This window comes from Zosterops lateralis (genome assembly GCF_965231275.1).
Source record: "Zosterops lateralis genome assembly, chromosome: 20".
NCBI lineage: Eukaryota > Metazoa > Chordata > Aves > Passeriformes > Zosteropidae > Zosterops > Zosterops lateralis.
The window spans coordinates 10331215-10357415 of record NC_139780.1 but is presented as its reverse complement, the minus strand read 5'-3'; the positions used below and the strand labels follow the sequence as shown (position 1 = coordinate 10357415).

Genomic DNA, 26201 nt, shown 5'->3' with positions numbered 1-26201 from the left:
TCAATCAACATACATTTGCCTCACTCTTCCCTGAAGCAGTAGTGGAGCATAAGCAAGAACCACTGCTACCACATTTTCAACATTCAGTTTTGCTATGAAATAAATTAGACATTAGTGCAAAGGGAAAACAAGTCTCTCTTTTGGATTTTGGGGTTGGGTTCTGTTTTTGCTTTACTCTGGTTCTTCATAAAAAAATTAATCTCTAAGAAATTAGCATTTACACAAGCAAACAAGAAGCTATGTATTTGTCAAATATCTTAAAATAATTCTGTATACTGTACAAATATACACCGTTAAACATTTACAACCTCAGCTTCCTAGATGACTAAACCCACTGGTCTTCCAAGCAACGCAGCTACACAACTCCTCTTTTCAAAACCTCAAAGGTACTATCTGTCAGGTAAAAAATCCCTTCACAATTAGGGACAGGATGGGAAAGATATCTACTGATAGTTGTGGTATCAATATAAGGGAGTTCCAGATGTGCTAAATAATTTAAAATAGAGTCCTTGCTAGACAGAAATCTGGGAATAGATTTTCAGTAATGAGCTGATAGTAGAGTCAGGGAAAGATCTTTCTTCTCTTGGCAGAGCTTGATTCTGTGTTCTCTGGCGATTCCTGGGATGGTCTCCTTGATAAGCCACGAGAGTCTTTGTTCCACTCACTGCTAGTGCTCTGACCTCCTTCACCGGGGGCTCTGGAACTGCTTTTGCACACAGCTGCTCTCCGGTCACCCTCGTGCTGAGCTGTGTGAGGGGCTCTGGGGAGCACCTTGCACTGCCCTGCTGTCTGCTGGGCCTTCTTGGCCTTTTCTGTTCTGGAAACCTGATCCCTGGCAGCTGAGGACATGTCCAGGCCTTGCTGTGGTGCTGATCCTGGATGGCTCTGGGCTGACCGATGGCTGTCTCTCAAGGGCTGCTCCTTGCCTTTGCCTTCAGTCTGACTGGCCAGGCTTGCTAGCCTTGGGTCCCGTGGTTTCTCTGCAATGGCAGCAAGTGCTGCAGCTCCTGAAGGTGCAGGGGCACTGCCCCTCCTGGCATCTGCAGCTGGGGCCCCCATGGATGAAGAAACACTGCTCCTTCTGGGATCTGCAGCTGGAGCCCCTGTGGATAGAGGGGCACTGCCCTTCCTGGCATCTGCAGCTGGAGGCCCCATGGATGGAGGGGCACTGCTCCTCCTGGAATCTGCAGCTGGAGCCCCTGTGGATAGAGGGGCACTGCCCTTCCTGGCATCTGCAGCTGGAGGCCCCATGGATGGAGGGGCACTGCTCCTCCTGGGATCTGCAGCTGGAGCCCCTGTGGATAGAGGGGCACTGCCCTTCCTGGCATCTGCAGCTGGAGGCCCCATGGATGGAGAAACACTGCTCCTCCTGGGATCTGCAGCTGGAGCACCTACAGATGGAGGAGCACTGCTCCTCCTGGGATCTGCAGCTGGAGGCCCCAGGGATGCAGAAGCACTGCCCTTCCTGAGATCTGCAGCTGGAGGCCCCAGGGATGCAGAAGCACTGCCCTTCCTGAGATCTGCAGCTGGAGGCCCCAGGGATGCAGAAGCACTGCCCTTCCTGAGATCTGCAGCTGGAGGCCCTAGGGATGCAGAAGCACTGCCCTTCCTGGGATCTGCAGCTGGAGGCCCCATGGATGGAGGGGCACTGCCCCTTCTGGAATCTGTAGCTGGAGCTCCCATGGATGCAGGAGCACTGCCCCTATTGGAATCTGCAGATAGAGCCTCCATGGATGGAGGGGCACTACTCCTCCTGGAATCTGCAGTTGGAATCCCCGCAGGCTGGGTGGGCCCTCGGCTTCCTTGGGGCACTGCATGGCCAGGGCCAGCAGAAAGTTCCTGTGGGCTGTTCCCAGAATTTCCAGGCTCACTCCTCTTGCCATTAGAAGAACCAGCCTGCACCACAGGAGATGTCGTTGTCCCTCCTTTGGCTGGGGGCTGTCCTGGTGGCCTAAGCTTCAAAATCCTCAGAGCCTCTTTCTTGTAATTTTTTTCTGTTGTCCTAATAATGGCACCTCTTTTCTGAGCATCCTGAATCAAGTGATTCCAGTTTTTATCCTCCTTTAAAAAAAACAAACAAACAAACAAAAAAACGCCCTGTTACCAGCAAGAAATCAACACAAACGGACAGAGGTGTCAGAGGATGCACAACCTTTTTAATCAAGGTACCTGACACAACTGTCATGGAAACCACTGTTATGTTCCTTCTGGAATGGAAGAATCTTATGTTTCACGTGCAAAACAGCAACAGACACTCTGGCTGCTGTAACACAGGGAAGGCACTTTGAACCATCAGAACTTCCAAAAATGACAAATTTCTAAATTTCCAGGGTGTTTCCCTCACAGGCACGGGGCTTCAGCGCCCCCTAGCGGCGAACCGACACAACCCTCCCGCCCTCGGGAAAGCACAAAAATCAAGGGCCCTCCAGGACACAAAATTCATTCCCTTGCACAGACTGGAGCAGTCTGAGGATGGTGCTCGTTCCCCCAGCCCTCAGGGGAGGCTCACAGAGCCCATTCCATTGCCCCTGCACCTACCATAAGCGTCTGCAGCCGGCCCAGGATGAAGAGGCTGAACCGGGCTCGGGTGATGGTGACATTCAGTCGCTGGAGGCTTGCCAGAAACCTGAGTGACAAGACAAAAACTAAGCTCCTAAACTACTTCTTCCACAAGAAGATTTAAAGGGTTAGGAGAAAAAGACATAAAACTAAATGTCACTGAAATTAACAGCAGCAGTTCTTCCCCAGACCCCCACGGCAGCAGCCCTGCTTTAAGTTAAAGGCTGAGCATGTTTTTTTTTTTTTTTTCCTTTCTTTCACCAGTGATTCCTTGCAGGGAATTCCAGTTCTTTCCAGCTCTTGCTGTTGACGTTTCCTTTCTTAAAGCAAATCCCCTCTTAATGCCAACCACTGCTTCCTTAAACGTTCCTCAAAGTACTGAGGACATCAACCTCACTTCACCTATCAAGACTTTAAGCTTCTTTTTGACTCAAACTGAAATAGATTAATAATATTTAGCTTGATTAATGGGAAAACACTCTACTGAAACACTGAACACTGCACATGAATATTTTATTTTAAAGGTGACCTGCATTGGAATTACATTAAGGCAGACTTGCTTTGTCATGCTTCAAGAGGGGAGAGTATATCCTTGCAGAAGTCTGGCTTTGCACTAAGAAAATTGCGTAGTTTGGTTTTCAGGGATTGCACACCACAGTACTGAAACCTAAAGAAATGCTGAGTGTATTCTTAAAGGTTGATTTCTGTTAGTGCTCATTTACCAGAAGTCAAAAAAAGGTTTGTGAGACTAATATCAACTATTTCTACTTTAATGAAAAAGCTTCCAAAATGCACAGCTTATTCTTTACTGACAAAATCCACAATTCAAAAGTCCAACCCGATTTGAGCAGGTTCACTATCAATACCTGACTCTGTGGTCACTGCACTGAGACCTCATCTGCAGCAAATCCAAACCCTGCAGTGAAAACTGCAAAAACCATAGAATCGCCTCAAAAATTTGGAGAGTGCAGGAAATAAGAGAAGCAGGAAGCAGATAGAGGAGTGGATCCAGCAGCGCAGATAAAAGTTTTCTAGGTCTTGAGAAATGAATGAGGGGGGACCTTGAAAGACTACTAAATATTCCTGACAACTTTTACAACTGAAAGACAAGAAGATTATTTTCTCAGGAAGGAGGGGGAAAAAATCCTTTGTCATCCCCTGGAGTTTTCTTCTCACAGTTACTTCCAGGGTAAAAACGTGGGCCAGCAACCCTGGAGAACAAAATCCTTTACTCAGGCCACAAGATGAAAGGTAAGGGTGTGGCAAATATCCCATCACACCTTGCCAAGGACACCTGACCCTGAAACAGAGATGTTCAAGCCATCGGCACGTACAGCTGCTAAGGCACTGCACTGGCATGACTTGAACATATAAACTTTTATATATTAATGTAGGAACACAGTAAGCTGGGAAGTTCCTGCTGAAAGAGCAGACAGAGGTTAAGTCTCATGTCAGCCAAAAGAACTGGCAAGTTCCAACTGCCTTCCACTCCCAAACTCAATCAGCCAGATTAAGAAATCTTCAAAAGGCATTATTGTTGTTTACCACAAGATTTGGAATCCTTTTCTCCTCAAAGTGGATCAGCAAAATTAAAATATATTTTTCTTGCAGAGAATGAGTATCAGAGAAACATAAACAGCTTAATAAAACTTGTGTGTAGCAAGAAAGATTTTTGCTTATGTGACCAGATTTTTCCTAGTTTAACTTAGACGGCAGTGAAGTCTAAGAAGGCATATTTCATATTTTCACTACCATTTTTTAAACTAAAATGATCCACAAGTTACAGAAATCAGCAACTGCTTTAAGTGCTCTGGAGGTAAACAACACACTGTTTAGTTCCTTCTGTTTCAGACAGAAAAAACCCAACATTTAAAAATTAAGATATCTGCAATCCTGAGCTGAAACTTCCTCCTAATCTGCCCCTAGCTTAGAAGACAAGCACATTTATTTACAAATCCTAGATCCAAGTCAGCTACATCACAGTCCAAGTGACATACACAACTAATTAACAAGACTTTTACAGACAATAGCAGGACAGCAACAGCCACAGAAAATGGGTTTCGTTTTGAGAACAGCATGCAGAAAGTTACAAGGTATACCAAAAGCCACAAGAACAATAACTGCTGCAGTAATAATGCAAAGAGCCAAGATCTCAAGGCCAATCCTGCCAAATCCAGGCAGTGACAGGATAAGGAAGCTGTGCAAAGGGATCAGCACATAATACAGAGCACACCACCAGCATTTCCCTGTCCCTCTTGCTCAGACATCTCAGACCAGGAACACCAATTCCTGCACCGAGACACTCTTTATAGTTCACTGACTGGTAGAAGTGACTGGCTCTCTGTAACTTCCTAACCAGTCCTACTAAAAAGCTGACTTTCTCTACAGAAAATGGGACTGCAGTTCCCCTCAGGACACATACCCAATGGATCCTTTGGTGCTGCTTGCCTGTACATGTGCCGGAGTGGAGCCCTCAGAGCTGTTTGCCCGCACACAGGACACGATGATGCAATCCTTCTCCCGGCCCTGGAATGCATCCACGGTGTCCACTTCTCCTGGGCTGTTGAGGAAATAGAATTGAGCAGCTTGATAATTCTGAGCTGGATCTTTAAGCAACACACTGATGCAAATAGCCTAAATATTATCCTTAATGCTCATGTGTCAAACCATCCAGGGTAAGTTTCTCCTTCAGTACACAAGACTAAAGCTGAATTTACTTTTCTGAGATCAGCACCATTACTGAAAATCTGTTTGGGTTCACACAGCGTAGAATTTTAGGTTCTTTTAAATCAGCTTTATTCAGAACAGCACCATAATCAAAGCACGTAGGTAATAACTAAAAATGAGACAAGGAGACCATGCCTGTTTTAAGCAAAATGGTTACATGTCCCCTTTAAAAGCACAACCAACTACAAATTTCAGCAGTACAGAAAGAAGTTGGAGACTTCTTGCCATTATTTAAGAGGATAAGCAAAGGATTAATATGCAAGAGCTAAGGCCCATTTAAAAGCTCATGGTTTCTCTACCTGTTATTCTTAAACACACTGTCCAGCTGTTCCTGAATTCTCTTTTTCTGTGCACTGTAAGGGGTAATTATTCCAATGCGACGAAGGCCCAGATCCTTCCTTTTCTCTTTAATTGTTTTAATTAACTCCATCACCAGCTTCACTTCCCGAGGATTGCTGTAAGAGCTGCACAGGACAGAATGGAAACATTACAGGAACACCTTTGAGAGCTCTTTCCAGTTCAATGCTTTGGCCCAGTTTGTGGGGGGATTTTGAGTCACAGCCCCTGTTTTGAACTTTTGCAGCTTTTTTCACACAGGGGCTCCAAGAACTTGGGAAGCAGGCCCTGAGGAGGGGCCACCAAGCCTGGGAAGTGCAGGCAGTGAAAGGCTGCACTTCCACATTCCCTCAGCTCCTCCCAGCTGTACTCTCCTTTACAGAACAGGCAAAGGGGAGGACTGAGCCTGCCACCTCCTGGTATCTCCTCAGTGTGCACCTGGGAAAGGGAAATCATTGATAAAACCAGGAATTTAAACTCTTACTAAAGTTAACAGGCATTTAACAGCATCTAACAGTGAGTTAAACCAGGATTAAAACCAGTTTCAGATTTTAAGAAAACCTCTATTTTTTGTGAAATGAAATCTTATCAGCTGGAAAATGCAGTTCTAGCTACTTGATGCATATTGGAACAACAAAGGAGAGAACACAACTCTTCTGTAGGCAATTAATTCTCAGAAAATCTAAACTTTGGTTGAGTTAGAATGCAGAACTTACTCGTTGTCTCGCTCCTCACGACCATCAGCTACATCAAAAATCAGGTAGGGCTGGAATGGCCACTCTGAAGAACATCTGTTCTCCTCTATTGCCCTGGAAATAACATTTTTATCACTAGGTGACCATACAACTAAGAAATTCTAAGACCTTATATTTCATTAATTTACACCATGGTTATCAAACACAAGCAACTCCCCAGGAAAAAGAAGGTTTGGATTAGATATAAGGATTTTTTTTTTCCACAGAAAGGGTTTTAAAGCATTGAAACAGACTGTCCAGGGATGTGAGAATCACCATTCCTGGAAGTGCTCAAAAATCATGTGGATATGGCATGTGAGGACATGATTTAATGGTGGAAATGTTTGACACTTGAGCTTGATGGCACTAAAGGTCTCTTCTGACCTTAACCACTTTGTGATTGTAACTTTTCGCTCTTTTCCTCCCCAGAATCCTTAACTATCCCTGCTACCCAAATAGATTGAGGCCTGAAAATGAACTCTCAGCACCCTGTGTGCATAATTTTAAGGGATCTTACCTCACCTATCACTCTCAGCACTAACAGAGATAGAATGCACATTTTTCTCCCATTAACCACCTTTCCCTCTACCACAACCTCAAGCATTTCTAGACTCACAAGAATACCCTGACATGAAAAAATTGCTTTGAAATACCCTCTTGCTCAGAAAGAATAGACAGCTACTCACTTGGCAGTTTTTAGAGTCCTGCCATAAACATAGTTGGATGGGAAGAGGCAGATGTCTGGGTGCATCCTGTACTGCACTGTCAGCTGCACCACAGGCAGGCTGTGCAGCATGTTCCTCTGCACTTGCTCCTCCAGGTGCCTCTGCAGACGGGCCATCAGAGACTGGTCGTAGCCATACTGCTGAGCTTTCTGCCACAGGGAGAACAGGAGATTTCATCTGGGATCTCATTCCCCACCAGTCACAGTGTTTGGTGTTTTAAACTTCTAAATCGCTGACAAAATGACAACTACTCGCACTTTGATTTTCTATGTGCGTTGGTCTTATTTCAGTAAAGGCCACCTGCGCATATCTGAATTTTTGTGCGTGACAAGCAAGACAACTTCTCTTTGTGACTCACAACACAGTAAAATTTTAAGAACATCAACCATAATGAAAGGCAAGACTTAGCAGGTGGGATCTTGTTCAATAAATACACAACCTCCAGACAATTTACACCTCTAAAGAAGCCAGCCTGGTTTTCCTCCTTTCTTTATCAGGTGCTTGAAACAGCCCTTACTGTTGGAGATAAGGATGTGCTCCTATACATTTATCCATAAAAACCTGTAGGGTCAGGAAGTCCCCATACAAACAGGAAGTCTTCGTCCTCCTTAAGGAATGGGGTAGTGACTGAAGTTCCCAAAATGAGAAAACAGAGCCTGCCACAACACAACATCCCTCACAAACCAACTGCCCAGCTCAAAGTCTATACTGCCCCAATGAACTGTATCTTCCCCCCCCGCTTTAAATATTTTCTACAGATACTGTTCTTTAACCATATCCATTCTATGGCAAGAAAAAAGCAAAGAGTTTGAACACTTACTATTGATTTGACAGTAGGAGGGAGCTGTTTGGGATCTCCAACGAGGACAAGTTTATTACAGCGATGGATCAGTGGAATCAGTGTTTCCACCTCACAGGACTGCCCTGCCTTTTGGATATGCAAACAGAACAAAAGCAGGAAGACGTAAGCAAAGCAGGGAAGTACATTAAATTTCTTGTAACAGAGCCAGAATAACTCAAATGCTTTAAGTCTTCTAAAAAAAATTTTAAAGAGGAGGAAAAATAAGGACTTTTCTCTAGTAAAAAACTACAAACAGATTTATTTTATTATTATATGTGCAAAGCTCTCCAAACAGATATAAATATAACCCAACCATCTGGAAATCTCTAAATCAAAAAAACATGGTTGAAGCGTGGTTCTAAATAAAAGCTGTCTGCCATTACAGCAGCAAACAAGTCAGGAAAAGAATCAATTAAAAGTTCTTCTTTCTCCTCATGGTTCTACTGGGGACAGGGCAGGCAACTCACAAATATTGCAGCAGCAGCCAAAGAGCCCCAGGCTGCCCAAGCAGAGCACAGGACAGGTATGGAGGTGCAAGAGGCTGCAGTTCCCCACAGCTGCACTGACCTCATCCACGATGACACAGCTGAAGGGATCGAGGCCCTGCCGGGAGAAAGCCGATTCCAGCAGGTTCCCCCCGCTGGTGCTCAGCGTGCAGCAGATAATGTCAGACTCCAGAATGATGTCTGCCTGCACTTTCTGGGAGTGCCCTCGAACCTTCAAGCACAACAGGACACCCTGGTTAAAATTCAGCCTTAACTACAGCAGTGAATGCTCCTGTTTGGGCTTTTTCCCAATATGCAGCCAGAGCAGATTTCACAGCTGCCTGTCCATAACTTTCTCAGCTGATGGCCTTGATCCATTTACCCACTACTTTATAAAAACCAAATTTCACCACAATTAAAGGACGCCAAGTATAAAAATACACCGGCTGAAGTTTATGAGAGATAAATTCTCCTACCTCCTTTAGCTGAGAAGCGAGTTGTTGTCTCTCCTTTGCAAGTCTGCCAATTTCATCATTTAACATTTGATTCTAGATGGGGGGAAAAATTAAAGAGGAACCACCTTTAGCACCACCAATTTCCCACATACCTTTTTTCCTCCCATGCCCTAATTAATTTCCTAAACATATAGCCTTGCTCAGATTGTCTTTTAGTATCAAATGTCTCTGAAGAAGCCAATCAGTTTCTTGGAAAGCTGTCACCATATTTAGGCACTGCAACACACAAAACCAGATCTTACATATTTGTGCAAGTGAGAAATGGTTTTCACCACCAGAAATTTCTTATTTGGCATAAATGCCAAATTCTTAGACAAAAAAAAGGAAAACTTTAAGTGCAACACATATTCCAAAATCTCAGATCATGAGGTATCTTCCTGTATTTTCAGGGAAACAAAAACAGAGCTTTGAAACATATCATCAATTTAAACCATTAAGATTTATAAATATGGTTACATTAAAATCTAACTGGTGACAGAACCAGGTGAAGACTACTGAATGACAGAGCAACAAGTGGCATGATCAACCAGTGGAAAATACTGCCATAAATAAACAAAAAAATTCCTCAAGTTCTCAATTCCCTTTCATAGTGCTACCAACTTTGCCATTAGTTGAAAAAGTAGGTGAAGAGACAGTGACATCAAAAACCAGAGTTCTTTTTGTGTTATGAACACAAAACCACAAAGAGGATTAAAAATTGCCTTGCTACCTCTTTCTTCTCACATTTGTGCATGGCACGTTCTCGAGAGAGCATGTCCAGTTTCTGATCCAGAGCTTCTTTCTTCTTCTGAATGTCCTGGTCACAGTCACCTGGCTTTCGTTCTGTAATAAGCCAAAAGAGAGCAAAAAGGAGGAACAGAAAAACTGTTACAGTCCAAATTGGACAAATGGATTTTTGCTGCATTTTCCCATTTTCTACTGACGATTTATCTTGTACAATGAAGACAATGAGAATTGCTTCCAACTGTAGCTCTCAAATGCCGCATTGTTTAAAAAATGATGGCATTAACATGAACACAATGTAATTCCTTAAAGAAAAAAAGTCACCTTGCTTGTTTCTTTCCTGTTCCTTAGATTCTGGCTTATATACAAATTGTCACTTCCCCAGTAGGACTAAGAAAAACAGTGTTTTATGAAATAATATTGTAGAAAAATCTTCCTTCTTATAGGACACATTTTCCATGTGGAAAACATCACCAAGCTCTTAGAGAAGAGTGAAGAAAAGTCTGATTTCCATGTTACTTACTCATTCTGTGTTCAACTTGCTTATCCAGGCTGAATCCCCGGACTTCACTGTTGATTGATTTTTCAGGACCAAGTCGCACTAATGTGATATCACCACAATTTCCTGTTTACAAAATCAGAGTCAAAATACTCTTAAGTTACTCCAACTGTCTCTATGCTTTGACAGTTTAAAAAACATTAACATCATGGATATCAAACAAGGCTTTTCTATTTATGTGGAGTTTTCAACACTTAGCTTGTACTTAAATGGAGCTAAAAAATTCGGTAATTCCAAACACTAAAAAATAAAGATGTTGCCCATGTTTTAGTGGTGGCTAATATTAAGAAAGTTATTTTGAATTAATGAAACTACCTCTTATTCTCAGGTTTATCTAAAACTTCCAGAATTCCTAACTTGGACAACACTGAGTCCCATCAAGTAATGCAATAGGTTATTTGGTAAGTCAATAGCAAAATAACATTTGGTTACAATGCAGGTATTTTTCCCCTTGCCACAAACCAGTTGTCTTATACAGAATTCATCTACTTTGTATTAGTCACAAACTGGGAGGAGGAAAAACAAGAGGCTTTGACACATGAAAATTTTCACCAGTCTGTTTCCCATGACACACAAAGTCCAATTTTGTTCAAAATAAAGGCAAGGGACTTGTGTTCAAATCCCCAAGGAGTACTAAAAACTGATGACCTTAAACTAACAGCATGAGGAAAGGGTCAACGTCTATGTAAACCAAAGTGTAATTTATTACAAAAACCCCACAATACACCTTTCAGAAAAGCAAATCGAAGTTAACAACAGTAGGAGGATGTACCAGCATGTTCTCTGCAAGAGAAAGAAGCTGCTCAGAGGAGCATGCAAGTACAGTACATGGTCAAGTGCTTCAGTTCCTCCTCCAGGTTTTGCCCATTTAACATTAAAACAGAATTTAAAAACAAACCATACCCAAAGGCTCCTGTTTGTTTTGGCATTTTTCCTTAAATGCAATGATGATCTTTTTCATGAGCTCATCAACAGCAGCATTTGATGGTGCACAAACTAGAAAACGGTTTGGCTTAATCTTGGAATTTTTTTTCCGAGTTGTTTTGTCATTCCTCGTGTTCTATAGATTAATTAACAACAAACCAAAATAAGCTCTTTAGACTGTTTTCACTTGAGATTGAGAAGCCAGACTGCACATTCATCTAAACCAAACCCCAGCACACGGCATGTTCACTTACTTCTCTCAAAACACGGGACAGGAGTCCTACAATAGTTTTTGATTTCCCTGTCCCAGGTGGTCCATGGATAAGGCAGATCTTGGGAAGTCCTGGGTGTTGCTTTACCATGGCATAAGCTGTCTCAATGGCTCTCTTTTGATCTTCATTGTAATCATTCATATATACAGCCTGAAAGAATAGACAGGGAAAAAAAGAATGAATAAACGTTGGTCACACCGTCCACATCAATCTTCTGTACCTTCAGAATGTCCTCAGCTCTCTAGCTAGAAGTCAAAAGCTGAAAGGACAGGGAAGCTTTTGATTCTAGGTTTGCTCTAGATGCACACCCAATCCTCACTTGAAGTTGTAACAAAGGTTTTGTCCACGCCCCACATCTTTATTTTACAACACCTTTTCCATTCCAGTTTCATTTCCTGAACACTTCCTCAGTACTGGGAAAGAAAACTGAAAGTTTGAAGTTCACTATAACAATAGAGCACAAACACCTGAGCAAGTTCAGATCTCCCCACCCCAGCAGCAAACTGAGGAGCACAGTGTCTCTGTGCTTTTGAAACTTGGCTATTTGCTCTTAGTCATCTCAAAAGCCAGCATGAAAAGCCAAACCTGCAAAACTCATGAGGCCCAAATGGTCGTTGTGTTAACCCTGGCACTCCCCGCTGCAGGACTTACAGCACTTCCTGAGGCAACAGGCAGATCTCTGGGACAGAAGTCATTATAACTTGGATTTATGATGGGTTTAGCCAGGGGGCTCCTGCTCAGCAGCAGCAGCCCTTTGAACTTTCTGTGTGTGGTCACCAGGGAGCCAACCACCACACACTTCACTTGTGTATGGATGAAGAATGACAAATTGCCTTGGGTTTGCACAGTAAGATGACAGGCAGTTTGCTGCTCTTTTTGTCCTGTTAAAGAAGAATAAAAAAAACAAGCTGTTAACAACTCAAAAATCATCCAAATCATTAACTGAAAGATACTCCAGTAAGTCACTCAATGAATTCACTAGAACAATATGCAGTCTTCTACTAGGGAATCAACAATGAATTCTTGAAAGCTCCCAACACTTCCCCACCCCCGCCAAAAAAAAATCCAAAACATAAAAACAAAAAAACAGTGCTCTGTACAACTACTCAGATCACTGCTCTAATAAGGCAGGTTCTTGGTAATTCTGGTAATTCACAGTTTCAGTTCCCAAAGACAGTAATAATTTTAGGCAGTGAGATAACAGAAGTCCATGGCACTTCTTATCTCCTGGCAATACCATTCTAAAGATGTGTGCAGAGCATTTACTCATCACCAGTTTCTGTTTCTACATGAAGTTCTCAAAAAACGATGGACAGCAGGGCTGCAGCTTCAGTTCCTGATTTTTACAAAGCTTCTAGCCTGGAACAGAACTGCTACAGAGGAAAAAACAATTCAGTTTCCTCTGAAGCCAGTGGTACATTACAACTACCAACACCCAGCTATGAAGAAGCATTTTATGGCACCAAGAAGGACCCCATTTTTACTTCCAGCCCTGTTACTCACTATTTCCACAGCCAGATGCACGAAAAAATCGTGTCACAAGGCCAACGTGATTCACTATGTGGTTCTCCATCCCACTTTCTTCCCCAAAAGTGTCCTTCTCCTTCTGGACCACCAAAAGGATTAAATCATCCTCCTTTGGATGAAGCTGCCTCGCCAAATCACTCTCTCGTAGATGAGCTACCCAAAAGACAAATTAAAATCACAACACTGGAAAGAAAATGGTTATAATTATTTTCTGCCTGTAGAAGTGCTGTTAACTTTTAAAGTTGTTAAAGGCTATAGCAAAAGATTATGGTGAAAATTTAAACTCCATTCTGCACTCTTAAGCCTGAGCACAGCGCTGCATAAAAACAGAGCAAATCAAGGACAACTTTATCAAAACAAGCTGAAAAAAAATCCCAGCTGAGAAATATGCAAGGCACAAATTTCCTGCAAAATACGTACTTCTCTTACACGCATTCTGTAGAACAGCAAAGTTGAAATCCTTTCTATATTTAAAGCAAACGCAAAAAACTCTACCTTTAAGTGCCAGCTCATTATAATGCATCATCTACTTGAAAACCAGATTTTATTAAAAAAAACAACCCTCACCTGTAAAATGTGCTGTATTCATGTCAGCAGAAAAGCTCTGTAAGTAGAAGGAATAACTTTTCTCTTTTGCTCTCTGGTTTTCTACCCATTCTTGTGCCAGCTACATGTTGAAAAGGAAACAATTATACTTGAAGAGTTTAGTGTATCAGAATAAAAGCTTATCATGACTCAAAGGGCAAGCAAAAGAAATGAAATAAAACTATCAGACTGTCAATTAAATATACCAAGTGTCTTACCCATTTTCTTTCTTTCACACAAGCATACCCATTACATATAAACACACAGGGCAAACAAAAGTTCTTCCTTGCCACTCACCCATTTCATGCACTTTCTTAAAGCTCTTCATAACTGCTGAGTTTTCCCTGACTGCACTGTCACCTTAAAATGTCAGTATTAACCAGGCACTGGCTTTATTTTCTACCTTATTTCTATAGAAGTGATGCAATGACTGAAGTTGAAAGCATTCAGACATTAATTGAAGGAACACTGTGCTTTGTCGCTATTAAATTATAAACGAATAAAGACTGGGAAAGAATACTCCCTGGACTAGCCTACTCTCTCCTGTAAGTTCTCAACAGAAACCAAAACATTAGGTTTTCATCCTCTGCCACTGAAAGACCTCAGTTTCTTAAAGAGCTCTGTTTTGAGTTTTAAATGCTATATAGAGAGAAACCACATCCTTTGCCACTCCTTTTATTGCTGATGTGCACCCAGGAAAAAACACTTCACTGAGGTAACTCTGGTTGTCCCCAGTCTTAAACACAGCTGTTTGTTTTATCTACCCCAAATCCTTCCTCTATTCTGATCTGTATCTAGATGTTTTCAAAGGTAAACAGAGGACATAAACCAGGTTTTAATCTCGGTAAATTTCACCAATGTTGATGAAACCAAAGCAAAAAGCAGAAAAGCTACTTACTGTTTCAAAGGCGTTGAGCATCATCAAGGGAAAAAACGTACTAAAATAGTCGTTGTAGCCCTGAAATTTGACAGGAACAGAGGCTACTATGGACTGCAGAAGATTATTTGGAGTTCCAAAGAGGTGGAAGTTAGCAAACATTTCGTAAGTCCACTTTAGGACTTGGTTAACAAAAATGCTGTAATCACGCTGCTGAGCACCAAGAAAAGAGGAGTAGGTTTCTCGGCCAGACCCTCTGGAAATATTTGAAGCATTGTCATAGTGTCTATTTTGCGACTGGAGAACATTTTTTGAACTAAGGGGTTGAAATACATTACTTGGAGATTTGCACGTTGGATTTGCTGCTGGTGCAGGTTTTGGACACGGTGGTGGCCTGGCCAGAGCCTGTTTGGCCGCATTCACTTTGCTTTTTGAAGGCGGGGGCAACTTTCTGACATCTTCAAGATCTTTGCTGAAGGCTGCGTTCCGTGAAGAACTTGCTGAGCTGAAAATTTTGGTAGTGGTAGGCTTTCTTATTTTGGGTGGCAGGAGGGAAGGCTTGGCAAACACATGATCTGCGCCTGGGGTGGTGGCTGGGTGTTTACTGCAGTACTCTCCAGGTTTTTCCACCTGTTCCATACAGTCTTCGTCCTTACACTTCACAACAGCTGAGGGTTCATTCTGCTGAAGGCTTTCATCAACATCCATTTCCTCTGGGGTCTTACTACCTATAGCAGCATCTTGAACACTTTCCGCCTGAGAACATAACTCCATATCCACAGGATCTAACTGGGTTAAAAACAGATTATCATCACCTTCATCACTGCTTTCATCTGATTTACACCCGTTTTGCTTTGAAGTTTTCACCTCACACTCAGGCAGGACAGTGCCACCTTTTCCTGAAGACTCATCTTTATAATCTCCAAGTGCAGTGGAAGAGAGACCTGAATCCTTAGGGAGAGGAGGAACCACCACACTGTTACCACCCTCCCATTTTCTGTTCCAGTCTGAAGAATGAGGCATTTTAGAGGCACTTGCCACCTCCTCCATAGCAAGGCTCTCAAATTTTCTCTCACTGGCAGAAGGACAAGCAGCCTCTTCTCTTTTTTTCTCCCTTTGGTTTTCAACAGATTCTTTAATAGCTGCCAGTTGAAAACTTTGAGGCTTTTGTTCCACAGGTTTTGCACAGGCTTTGGTAACTTTGTTTCTGATCTCCGAACTTCCAGCAGAATTTTTCAAACTTCTTTTCGGCCTTGTCTGCCTTGGATAACGCAGGTCTTGGCAGATCAGCATTTTTTTATTGTATTTTACAGACAAACGCTGAGCCTCAATCTGTTTGGTCCTCTTTTTCTGTGCAACTCCAATCCTGCCTGCAGCTTTGCCGTGGCTGCGCAGCAGAGCCACGCTCTCCAGGGAGGGCTGGGACAAGTCAAATGCCTTGCGGGGGCCCTTCTTCAGGCCAAGCTTTTCCACAGCGGATGCTGGAGCAGGACTCTGCCGAACCTTCTTTGGAGGAACCACAGCAGGCACTGACCTGCCAGGCTGAGAACGTTCCATCATGCTTTTTAGTGGTGTTTTATTTTTGGCTGCTTTAAAAATGGGAGGTTTTTTAGGACTTCTCTGAACAGCAGGTGCCGATTTGATTTTTGCTGTGGTCTTCTGTGGGCTTGTGCTGTTTTTCTTAAGGGCCAACTTTGAAGCTAATGAGATGGGAGATGTAGATGGTTTGGGTTCAGGTGATTTTGAGTCCACGGTGAAGTCTTTAGCAGCACGTTTGTCTGCGGATTTCTCCAGTTGATCTTTTGCACCTTCATTGCCAGCTGATTCTTCCAAGGTTGAACTGGTCGCTTCTTTTGTATCAGCAGCCTCTTTCTGATGAGAAGTATCTTCTGCCTGCTTTTCTACTGAGTTTGCTGCTTCTTCCATGGCATCATCACTTAAGTAAGACACTTCATAGCCCCAGTCATTTAACTTATCATTCAGCCAGTCATCTGGATTACTGGTCTCAGCTGGTGGTGAAATACAATCTTGTTTATCCTGAGCTGTTTCCACAGCATATGCCTGAGTATCTTGCCAAGCTGAAAAAACCTCAGCTTCTGTTTCAAACTCAAAGTACTGAGAATTGCAGTCATCCAGTAACATGGGAGAGCTTGGAGACTTTGATTCTTTTTTAGTGTCACTATCAGAAATGCTGCTGGTTGTTGAAGATTCCTCTGCACACACATTTTCAGTCTTGATTTTTGTTTCCTCCTTGTCGGCCATGCTTTTTTCTTCATCAGAAGAGTCCGAAATGACAATGACTTGATTGCTGGGGCCATCTGCACCACTGGGACACTTGGTACTTTGGCCCTCCTTAGAAGATCTTACAGAACCTTTCACTTTCCTTTTAATGTCAGACACATTGTGGTACACTGAGCTTTCCTGGTTGGATGAAACAGGAAAATTGACACTTTTGGCATAAGCGGCTAAAGATAATTTACTGAGTTCTCGATCAACTTGGGAGTCTGATAAAGCATCATCTTCAGAAACCATCTTGACAAAATCCTCCTCTTTCTTCCCCACTGAACTGTTTTCCTTCCTGAAATATTCTGAAAACTCAAACAACCTGTCACTTGATTCATGTTTCAGTGACAGTGGCCTGATCATATCCCTCTTGTTTTCAGAGCTAAATGGACAATAGTCATATGCTGAAATTTTATCCCTAGAAAAGGTCTCTGAAAATTGATTTTTGCAATCATATTTATCCGAATCATTTAAATTAGGCTGCTCCTGGTTTGAAGTTTGCACATTAGTGTTTTTCTTAAAGAAAGACATCAAGGATGAACCTGATTTTTCTTCTGTTGATACTTTTTTCAGTGAGGTGTCATTACGCCCTAAAAGCAAATTACTGTCTTCTTGCTTCCCCTGCACACCAGGTTCATTTCTAGAGAAGTTAGAGGAATCTAGTGATGCTTCCTTGGACACCTGTTTAGTGGGGACCAGTCTGGATTGCAACACACTGTTTGCACTTGTCTCTTGCATACTTTTGCAATTCCTTGAAAATGGAGAATCAAGATGGGTTTGAGCAGACAAATATGGTGGTGTTTTGGGTTCTGTTTTGTGTTTCATTTCCAACTCTCTGCCTCTCCTGAAATCTGAATGCTGGATGTTTGAATTGAAGCACTGATCATCTGTATTGCATTTCCCTGCCACAAGATCATAGTTCCTATTTTCCTCAACTTTCCCACGTACTTTTGCTACCAAAGGGTTCTGTGCGAAGACAAACTCCTGAACTGTCGAGTCACCAGGTTCCTTTTTAATATTCATCAAGATGCCGTCTGTGGAGGTGCAAGACGTTGAACTTCTACATGTATCTCTACACTCCTCTTCCCACACATTCTTTCTCCTGTGGAAAGAGTTCTCTTGACAGTCTCTGCCTTCCTTCAACATGACAAATGGTGAATAATGGTCCTCCCTCTCATGTCCACTTGTTTTGTATCCATCATCACATCCGTTCCTCTCGTGCTTTAGAGAGATAGTTGGCAAAGCTGTTGAGTTTGAACTGCCTCCTCCAGCCAAAGCAGCACTCAGCGCTTTCCCCTTTATACTTCTTATAACTTGCTTTAAGCACATTTGCAGCTCCTGGGTTTCCTGGCTGCTCAGCTGCCACCCCACAGCTCGATTTCCCCTCAGGAGGAGATTGAGTTTGTCCAGGTACTGCTTGCAGAGGGCGTGCTGGCCGATCTGGTATCCCTCTTTGAGCAGGCTGCGGATGAGCTGCACGCAGGCGTGCTGCACTGAGCTGGGCGCCTGGAACGGCCCCGAGCCCTTGGCACACAGCCCCAGAGCCTTCTCGCTGCACCGAGTGAAGGCTCTGCTGGGGAGCGTGGCACACCTCACCACTGCCTCCACCCACTCCTGGGAGCTGACCCACAGCAAGTGCAGGCACTTCTTACTTCTGTGCAGCTCAATGATGGACACCAAGATGAGGAGGAAGAACTCGGAGATTTTGTCACACTGCTGGAGCCTTTCAATGAGGATGTCTTTGATTTCTGCACAGAGGTAGTGGATGACCTCTACTATATAGGCTACACCCAAGTCCTTGAGATCCATAAGGGACTGAACAAAAGGGATGAACCAGAGGAACGTGCTGTGATGGACACGCATGTCTCTGCCAATGTCAGACTGAAGCATGTTAGCCAGGGTCTGCATATCTTCGTACATGTTGGGGCAGTACTCTGGGCAAATGGCAGCCTTCCAGCTAGTGTCCTGAAAAATACATTCGCCACACAACAGCCTCAGTGATATGCAGTTTAATATGGCAGCTTTTTTGTAGCCAAGCTTTTTTTGTTACTTTCTTTCTTATATCTGTTCATTAAACAGTAATATCTCTTATATCCCAATGTAAGTCATTAAAAAATGCAAAAAATAAAGAGCACACAGAAGTATAAGGAACTAATTTCCTAAAACATTATCTATGAAATTGGTGTGAAGTAGTAGTTTTTTTAAGAATCATTGTGAACTATTCAAAGACACCATCATGACATAATTTAACTTCAGACAATCAAAAACACATGGAAAGCCTTTAAAAGACACTTCATAAAAGCAACACTAGCATCAAGAGATAACTCAGAAATGTTTATTCTTGACAGTGCCATTCAGTGACCTCAGTTCAAAGAAAAAGAATACAAAATACTGGTTTAATACCTTCTGAGGCTTTTCTGTGTTATAATTATACACAATCTGACTGCAAGACATCATGTCATCACCATAGTCTGACTCTGGTTCAGATTTTGTCCTGAAAAGAAACACAAATCACTACAGACTCATGCAATTAAAAACCTAAGAAAGTCAGGACAGGTGCTGCTTTTCAGATACCAAGTGACCATTAGAACTCATCAGTCATAAAACACATCAATGAAAAGTTACCATATTTAAAAGTATAGAGCTTGTTTTATCCAGCTTGTAAGAGGTGGTAGAAGTGGCTGTCTCAGGAAAAAAACTTTCTATTGAGTCACGGATTTGCCTACATAGAACAAATGCCCAGAATGCCATCTACTGAAAATTCATGATTTCCCATAAATTTACCAAACCTTGAACATGGCAATCTTCATTAACCTTCAGTGCAAGTTGGTTGTAGCACTAAATAAGCACAGTTAACAGTCTTCCCAATTCAGGAAAGAAAAACCCTAACAAGTTTAACAGACAGCAGAGTTACTAAAAAGAAGTGAGCACATATTTTTCTAAAGAACCTCACAATTTTAGGAGACTTACTTCAGCTTTTCTTTGCTTGAAGTTGGAAATATGATATTTTTTTAATTGCCATCTCCCTCCCCCAGCACAAATTCCAGCAGCACTGACAAGAACTGACCTCCTGAAGCTGCTGCGAATATTTTTGATTTCATTGTTGTAGCTCACACTGTTGATTATGGTTTGAAAGGCTTGGACAGGATCAATCAGCTGACCCCAAACTTTAGATCCAAGCTGATCCAAAATAACCATGAAACAGTGCAGGGCAGGCCAAAAGGGGTCAGTGGAATCATCTGTAACACAACAACAACAGGAGAGGGTTGAAATGCAAGTCCTGGACATTCTTAAGCAGAAGTTGAAAGAGCTGGTTCTCATTGATTTTTCTAAAATATCAATAGAAAAGTATTCTAGTAAGGTGCAGCTGTGTTTTTAACCTGGAAAAAGAATGAAAAAAATCAAGCTCCCTCACTCGTACAAAGACACTGCTCCTTATGCAGTCTGAAATCAACAGGAGCCTGGATGCCCATTATTAACATTAAATAATACTGATATTGCCCAATTCAATGAAACTGATTCTTTCACACTGATTTTTGCAGGGGGGTGTTAAGAAGTGGCACAACTTACACAGTTATTTATACCTTCACTTACTCAGCTAATTTATTTTTCACATTTATCTAGAAGCAATTGGTTGTTTCAAGTGTGTTCTTACTCCTTTATGTAAGAAAATATTATGCCCTCAATAAACATAAAGTTTATAAAGATCTGCTCATTTAAGAGGCAATCCTGGTCTTGAGCTCACAGGTCATTTCCAGACTATGCCATGGTAGCCCATGGGGTTACTACATCTAAATTCTAAAGTCTAAATTTACAGCTGCAAAAGGGGGTCCCCTCAAATGGACAGACGGAAGAGTCAAATTTTAAGGCAAGGTGCAGCAATTCAGACGGAGCTTCTTTACTTTAGGATTCAAAATTCAAACTTCAGGCCACAATGAAATGAGCACTCTGTACAGACACACACAGCCTTTACAGAGTACAGGACATTAAATGAAAACAGTGGTAGGAATTGCAGATCTGTCCTCTCAAAAAACTCTAAGCCAGATTTAGCAAGAGCGCTGCCATCCTTTCTCCACTCCAGACTCTGAATGTCAATCTTCAGTATCTGTCAATATTGCCCAAATATTGCACCTTTCAGAAAACAAACAGGCCTCAGGTAAAGTTACTTCTCACTACACTACTAAGAACTCAACAAGGAATTTGATAAAGATGAAAAATGGGCTATAGACTGTTTTAATCTCAGCATCAAAGCTAGTTACCATCTGCTTCTTTCTCCATAGTGTGAAGTATAGACTGCATGAAATCATTTTGTTTGTCTGGGGCCAGTAACAAGGAGTCCATAGCTTGTTCTTCCAGCACTGACAGCAACATGCAAATTCCTACAGAAGAAAAGAAAAAGAAGCAACTTGTGTATATATTTAAAAAATACACAGCACCTATGAAAATGTAGGCCTCTGACACGAAAGAAGTGCTTACAAATGGGAGACTACACAAATTCATTTCTCATCATAAATACTCACCCAGCCAATAGTTCTTGTAGTTGGCTGTATCATACAAATGAGCTGGCAGAAGGATGAGTTTACCCTTTTCAAACATTGAAGAGCTGTAAATATCTGGATTCTCAAAAAGCCCCAACTCAATAACTTTGAACAAACAAGTCAGCACTTCCTCCAAGTCATAGTAATCATCCCTGTCAACCTTTCCCAAATTCCTTGCTGTTAGGATGGCCCACCGACGAATCTAAGGATTGAAACAAAAAATTATATAAATAAAAAGAACAAATAAAATCACAATTCTGCAAGAGGAAGCACTGCTATTAAAAAAAAGACAAAGGCATATTTTTACTAATAGAATAACTTAAAATAAGTCTTCAAAATCATCTTAGAAACAGGCTGCTATACCTACAAGATGATGTTGGTGACAATGAATTTAAAATTCAGGGTAATACCTATAAAGAAAATTCCTTGAGATTTATGTGCAACAGTGTAGCAGTTGGTTTGTACTAATTTTATGTTATTTACATGTTACTGACCAAGATATTCTAATGGGGGAACTGCATCCTGTAACAGATGTCAAGTTTTATTTACAGATAAATGCACCACACAGATTTTCTAAAATCATGCAAAGACAGCACTCAATTCCTTCAGTATCAACATAGTGCACAAAACCAGGATTCAGAAGAACAGAAAAAGGAACTTACCACCTCATTTGGGTGTACCAAAAAGAGATAAATTCCTGGGTATTTCTCAAAGACCTGAAAGGACTCATGACTTAGCTCCATTTTACAGAGCACTTCTACACACAGCTCACCTAAAAGGGTAAGACACAGTTATATTAAGGACAAACCTACAGGCTCACTAAAAAAAAGTGTATTTAATATCAAAATAAACATATACATTGATCCTCTGGTTTAACTACTGTTTATTTTCACCTCCTGCAGTGGAACAACACCATTCCCTCCCACAGGGATATGATCAGATATGTACGTACTGACTTTCTTGTGCAGCAGCAGATAAGGGTATTTCAGTATTTCCAGGAGGGGAACTCTCAGGTTGTTCTCAAAATTTGGGCCCACAAAACCAGACAGACGAGTCTCCCCATGCTCATCGACCAGAAACAGCTCATCATCCTCTCCTGTCTCTTCATTCATGGATTTCTCCATGTGGGCAACAAGGCGGGAGGTTTCCAACTCCCACAGGTCCTATTCAGTGGGGGAAAACAAAAATCAAAGTGTACTCGTGAAGAAAGCGATTAAGGACATTTATCACCATATACAAAAATCTTATTTACACTTTCAGAAATTGAATCTCATCTTGAAAAGTTTCTTTCTATGCATGGTCCAAAACACTAAAGCTTTGAAATGGAATTCAATTATGCAAAGCACAAATCTCTCACTTTAAATTTAAGATAACAAAGTCATTTTGAAAAGAATAGCTTTCAAACCAGATGCAATTTCCTAATTCTGTTAAATATTCATATTCATTTCAATACTTATTTTGGGTTAGTCACAAAACTTTGTTCCACTGGCCAATACACAGAAAGACACAATACAGGAAAAGATCATATTTAGGAAGATAGGAAAAGCAATTATAAAATCTTGCCTTCTTAGATTTTTCAATTAGTGGAAGGAAAAGAATATAAACAATGCAAAGAGACTGACTGATTTGCTAGATATCTGTAAGGATTCACTCACTCAACATTACTCATCTTAAGTAACTGCTCCAAAACTCAATTAGACACCAAGTTTATTCACTGCAGTAAATGGACACAGAGAGGAACTTGCAGTAGGTCCAGACACTTCTCTTATTTCCAGTCTATGGAACTTGCACTCCAGAGCAATCTAGCTGACCAGTCTAAAGAGCAACCTTTTAGACAGCTGTATTATGATCAGTTAGCTAAAAACACATACTTTGCATACACAGAAGGGAAAAATACTTATGTAAGGGAGAAATTTGTATACTTAAGGGAGGATGACAAGAGGTTTAAAATTTTTGGTTAATTGCAGAGTCTTGCAAAGTCTGATCTCTGAAATTGAAAGACAGGAGAAAACTACAAATGAGAAGTGAAAGTGAGCAAGAACAGGAACAAACCAATAACTGAAGAGAAACCAGAGGAAAAGAGAAAATACATTAAAGAAATGAGTTGTTAGTCTGGCAGATGTTCTGTTTTAACAGTGTGAAAGAAGTCTAAGCTATAGTGTCAAGTCAGCAACTTACAACTACTCTTTAGCTCTTGCCAATTTGAATATATACAGAACAAGAGGATCTCTGTTTTACAATCAGCAGTTTGCAATTCCATATGAAAAAAACCAGTTAAAAAGCAACACAACTTATTCCCAAAACCCAACAAAACACAACCCCTCCTCCTACAACAAAGCTAAACTACAGAAGCCTCTTAATTAATCACCTCATGCAATCTTGGACATTCTTCCCTTGCTTTGTGATATTCAACCACACACTCCAGGCAGTAACAGAGGTCATCGTTGGATCCTTCAAAATCTTCCTGGGAAAGCCTTTGAGCAGCATAGTGCCTGAGGAACTCGGTGGTGTCAGCACCACTCGGTGTGCACCATCGGCATGTGCTCATTCTGAGGGGACAAAGAGGCAGGAATTCAAGCCCAAAGCCTTCAAGTGGCAAAATATTCTCTCTCAGCCACAACAGGAGCCCCTTTTCAAGTGAGGTGAGCCTCAGGATTTCAGTTACTCATCAGCAGCCTCCATGCAGGTGTTCTTAGAACATCCATGTGCATGCAGTTAAACAGATTAAAGCATTAAAGGGACATCACACAAAAAATGCCTGTGGAATAGCAAAGAGTAAAAGCAAAGCACTGTAGTCAAATGCGCAAAGTAGGAAAAAAAAGGGTGAAAACTCATTTTATATTTAAAAAAATAAATAAAATCTCCTTACCCAGACATTACACCATTTCCAGAACTACAGTGCAAAGCTCTTAATATTATTTTACATGTGTCTCTAGAATCTAGGTCTAGTGGCACAAAGTTTAATTAGCTTTTTTCCTTAATCTCCTGCTAGAATTTATAGGTCAAAAAAATCCCTGTTGTCACAAGCAAAGGATATTTATGCAGAACTTTACTGTCTTTGTGATTTTTATAGACAGAAAGAGTGCTAAAATTCTCACCACAGATTGCTTTGCTCTAAAAACAAAAATCCTTCACTAAGCAGCAACGGAGTCACCTCAGATCCTGCTAGTCTGAAAAATCCCACAGAACACTGGAATCACTGAATAGTTTGGGTTGGAAAGGACCTTAAGGATCGTTTCATTCCACCCCCTGCCAGGGGCAGGGACACTTTCCACTATCCCAGGTTGCTCCAAGCACCGTCCAAACTGGTCTTGGACACTTCCAGGGGCAGCCATAGCTTCTCTGGACAACCTGCGCCAGGGCCTCAGCATTCTGAACTTCCTCCTAATCCTCAATCTAACCCTGCCCTCTGTCAGTTTAATCCACCCCCCTTGTCCTACCACTACAATTCCTGATGAAGGGTCCCTCTCCAGCATCCTTGAGGCCCTTTCAGACAATGGAAGGCTGCAAAAGCATGAACTCTTGAACAAAACAAACAAGAAAGATTGAAACTGCTTCTTTTATTCTGCATAGCAAAAGTAGATAAAGCCAAGCCATAAGTTTCCTCATGCATACACATATACCGGGAAAAACCCAACAATTGTGGCATTTACCTTTGAAAAAAGGAGCTATTTGCTGTGCAGGTGTGCCAGGTCACATGGTGGGAAGGAGAACAGCGCTGCCCTGCAGCCAGGGAAGGGGCTGAGCCCCTCAGCCATACATGTCCTGAGTGCAGAGGGCAGAGCCGTATTCTCAGCAATCCACCCCCTGGTGACCAAGTCTCGGTGGTAGCTCAGAGGTCTAGAGCAAAACAGAAATCAAACCACTGAATCACGGAGTCAGCCCGGCTGGAAAAGACCTCTGAGATCACCGAATCCAACCTGTGACCGACCAAACACCGCCTTGTCACCCAGAGCAGAGCACGGAGTGCCACATCCAGCTAGACACCTCCAGGGATGGTGACCCCACACGGCCCTGGGCAGCCCATTCCAACACTCAAATATTTAACAACTCTTTCAAGTGAAAGAATTGCTCCTGATGCCAGCCTGAACCTCCCCTGGCACTGCTTGAGGTTCAGTCCTCTCCTGTCACTCACTGTCTGGGAGAAGAGGCCAACCCTCATTTGCTATAATCGTTTCCCAGATAACAGATCAGTAGAAATCTGTTCAGCTCACACTTAAGATTTTGTTTTCCTAAATACCAGTTGCTTTGGTATTTAGGCTGATAGCTGCATTAATGCATTTCATGAAGCGATAAGTACGATTTGCAAGAGAATCCCTCCTTGTCATTCAAATGCGGATGAGACAATGTTCGTCTCGCTTTTCACTCGGAAAAGGCGTCAATATTTACCTACACCCTTAAAGCCAGGAAACCACTTAAAGCAGCGTGGGCGGGCACAGGAGCGAACCCCAGCTGCGAACAGCACCGTGCCCTGTTAACGCTGCTACCGACAGCCCACACCGGCCGCGGAGCCTCGGCAACCGCGCACGGGAACGCCCCAACACGGAAATCTCTTTCGGTTTCGCGGTTGGAGCCGCCGCAGCCCCACCACAATCCCGACCCCAACACGAGCCCCAGCCCCTGGAGAGCCTCGTGGGCGCCCCGGCAGCTCCCCCCGAGCGCTGCCCTGGCCCTGCCCGGTGCCCTCCGTCCCTTCCCGCCAAGCGGCACCGGCCCTGAGGCGGCGTGAGGGACCCACACAAAGCGCGTCCCGGCAGGAGCGCGGGCTCCGCGGCGGCGGCACAAGTTCCGAGGCGGCGCGGGGCGAGCGGACTCTCCCTGTGCCCATCGCTGGCTCCGCTCCTCGCTCACCTCACGCCGCTGCCGCGGGTCCCTCGGTCCGCCCGGCCCGGCCCAGCACAGCCCAGCGCCGCCGCTGCTGCCGCCCTGAGGCCGCGGCGCTCCCCGCGCTTCCGGACGCGGCCGGAAGTGGGCGCTCACCGCCTCCCGCG

General features: G+C 42.7%; 1 protein-coding gene across 3 annotated transcripts; it reads right to left on the bottom strand.

The window, feature by feature from the left end:
* Positions 1–26139, bottom strand: SETX (senataxin). Of its 3 annotated transcripts, XR_014591447.1 has the most exons (27): positions 26062–26139; positions 24864–25050; positions 23579–23759; positions 22163–22373; positions 21873–21982; positions 21193–21412; positions 20932–21051; positions 19740–19911; positions 19076–19166; positions 14411–18637; positions 13495–13594; positions 12904–13080; positions 12052–12281; positions 11383–11550; positions 11108–11264; positions 10169–10270; positions 9632–9744; positions 8884–8955; positions 8490–8639; positions 7902–8009; positions 7043–7230; positions 6339–6431; positions 5586–5750; positions 4982–5119; positions 2539–2626; positions 2170–2263; positions 1977–2061 (listed from the first exon to the last, which is right to left on the bottom strand). XR_014591447.1 is itself a non-coding variant. In XM_083875644.1 (26 exons), the coding sequence occupies exons 3-26, from the start codon at positions 23756–23758 to the stop codon at positions 562–564; spliced, it is 8880 nt and encodes a 2959-aa protein (XP_083731770.1). In that variant the 5' UTR covers position 23759; positions 24864–25050; positions 26062–26139; the 3' UTR covers positions 1–561. The 3 variants fall into 3 exon arrangements, 2 of the variants coding, with proteins under 2 accessions (XP_083731770.1, XP_083731771.1); XM_083875644.1 differs by lacking the exon at positions 2170–2263 and having other exon boundaries at positions 1–2061; XM_083875645.1 differs by lacking the exons at positions 2170–2263; positions 23579–23759; positions 24864–25050 and having other exon boundaries at positions 1–2061; positions 26062–26113.
* Positions 26140–26201: the final 62 nt, after the last annotated feature.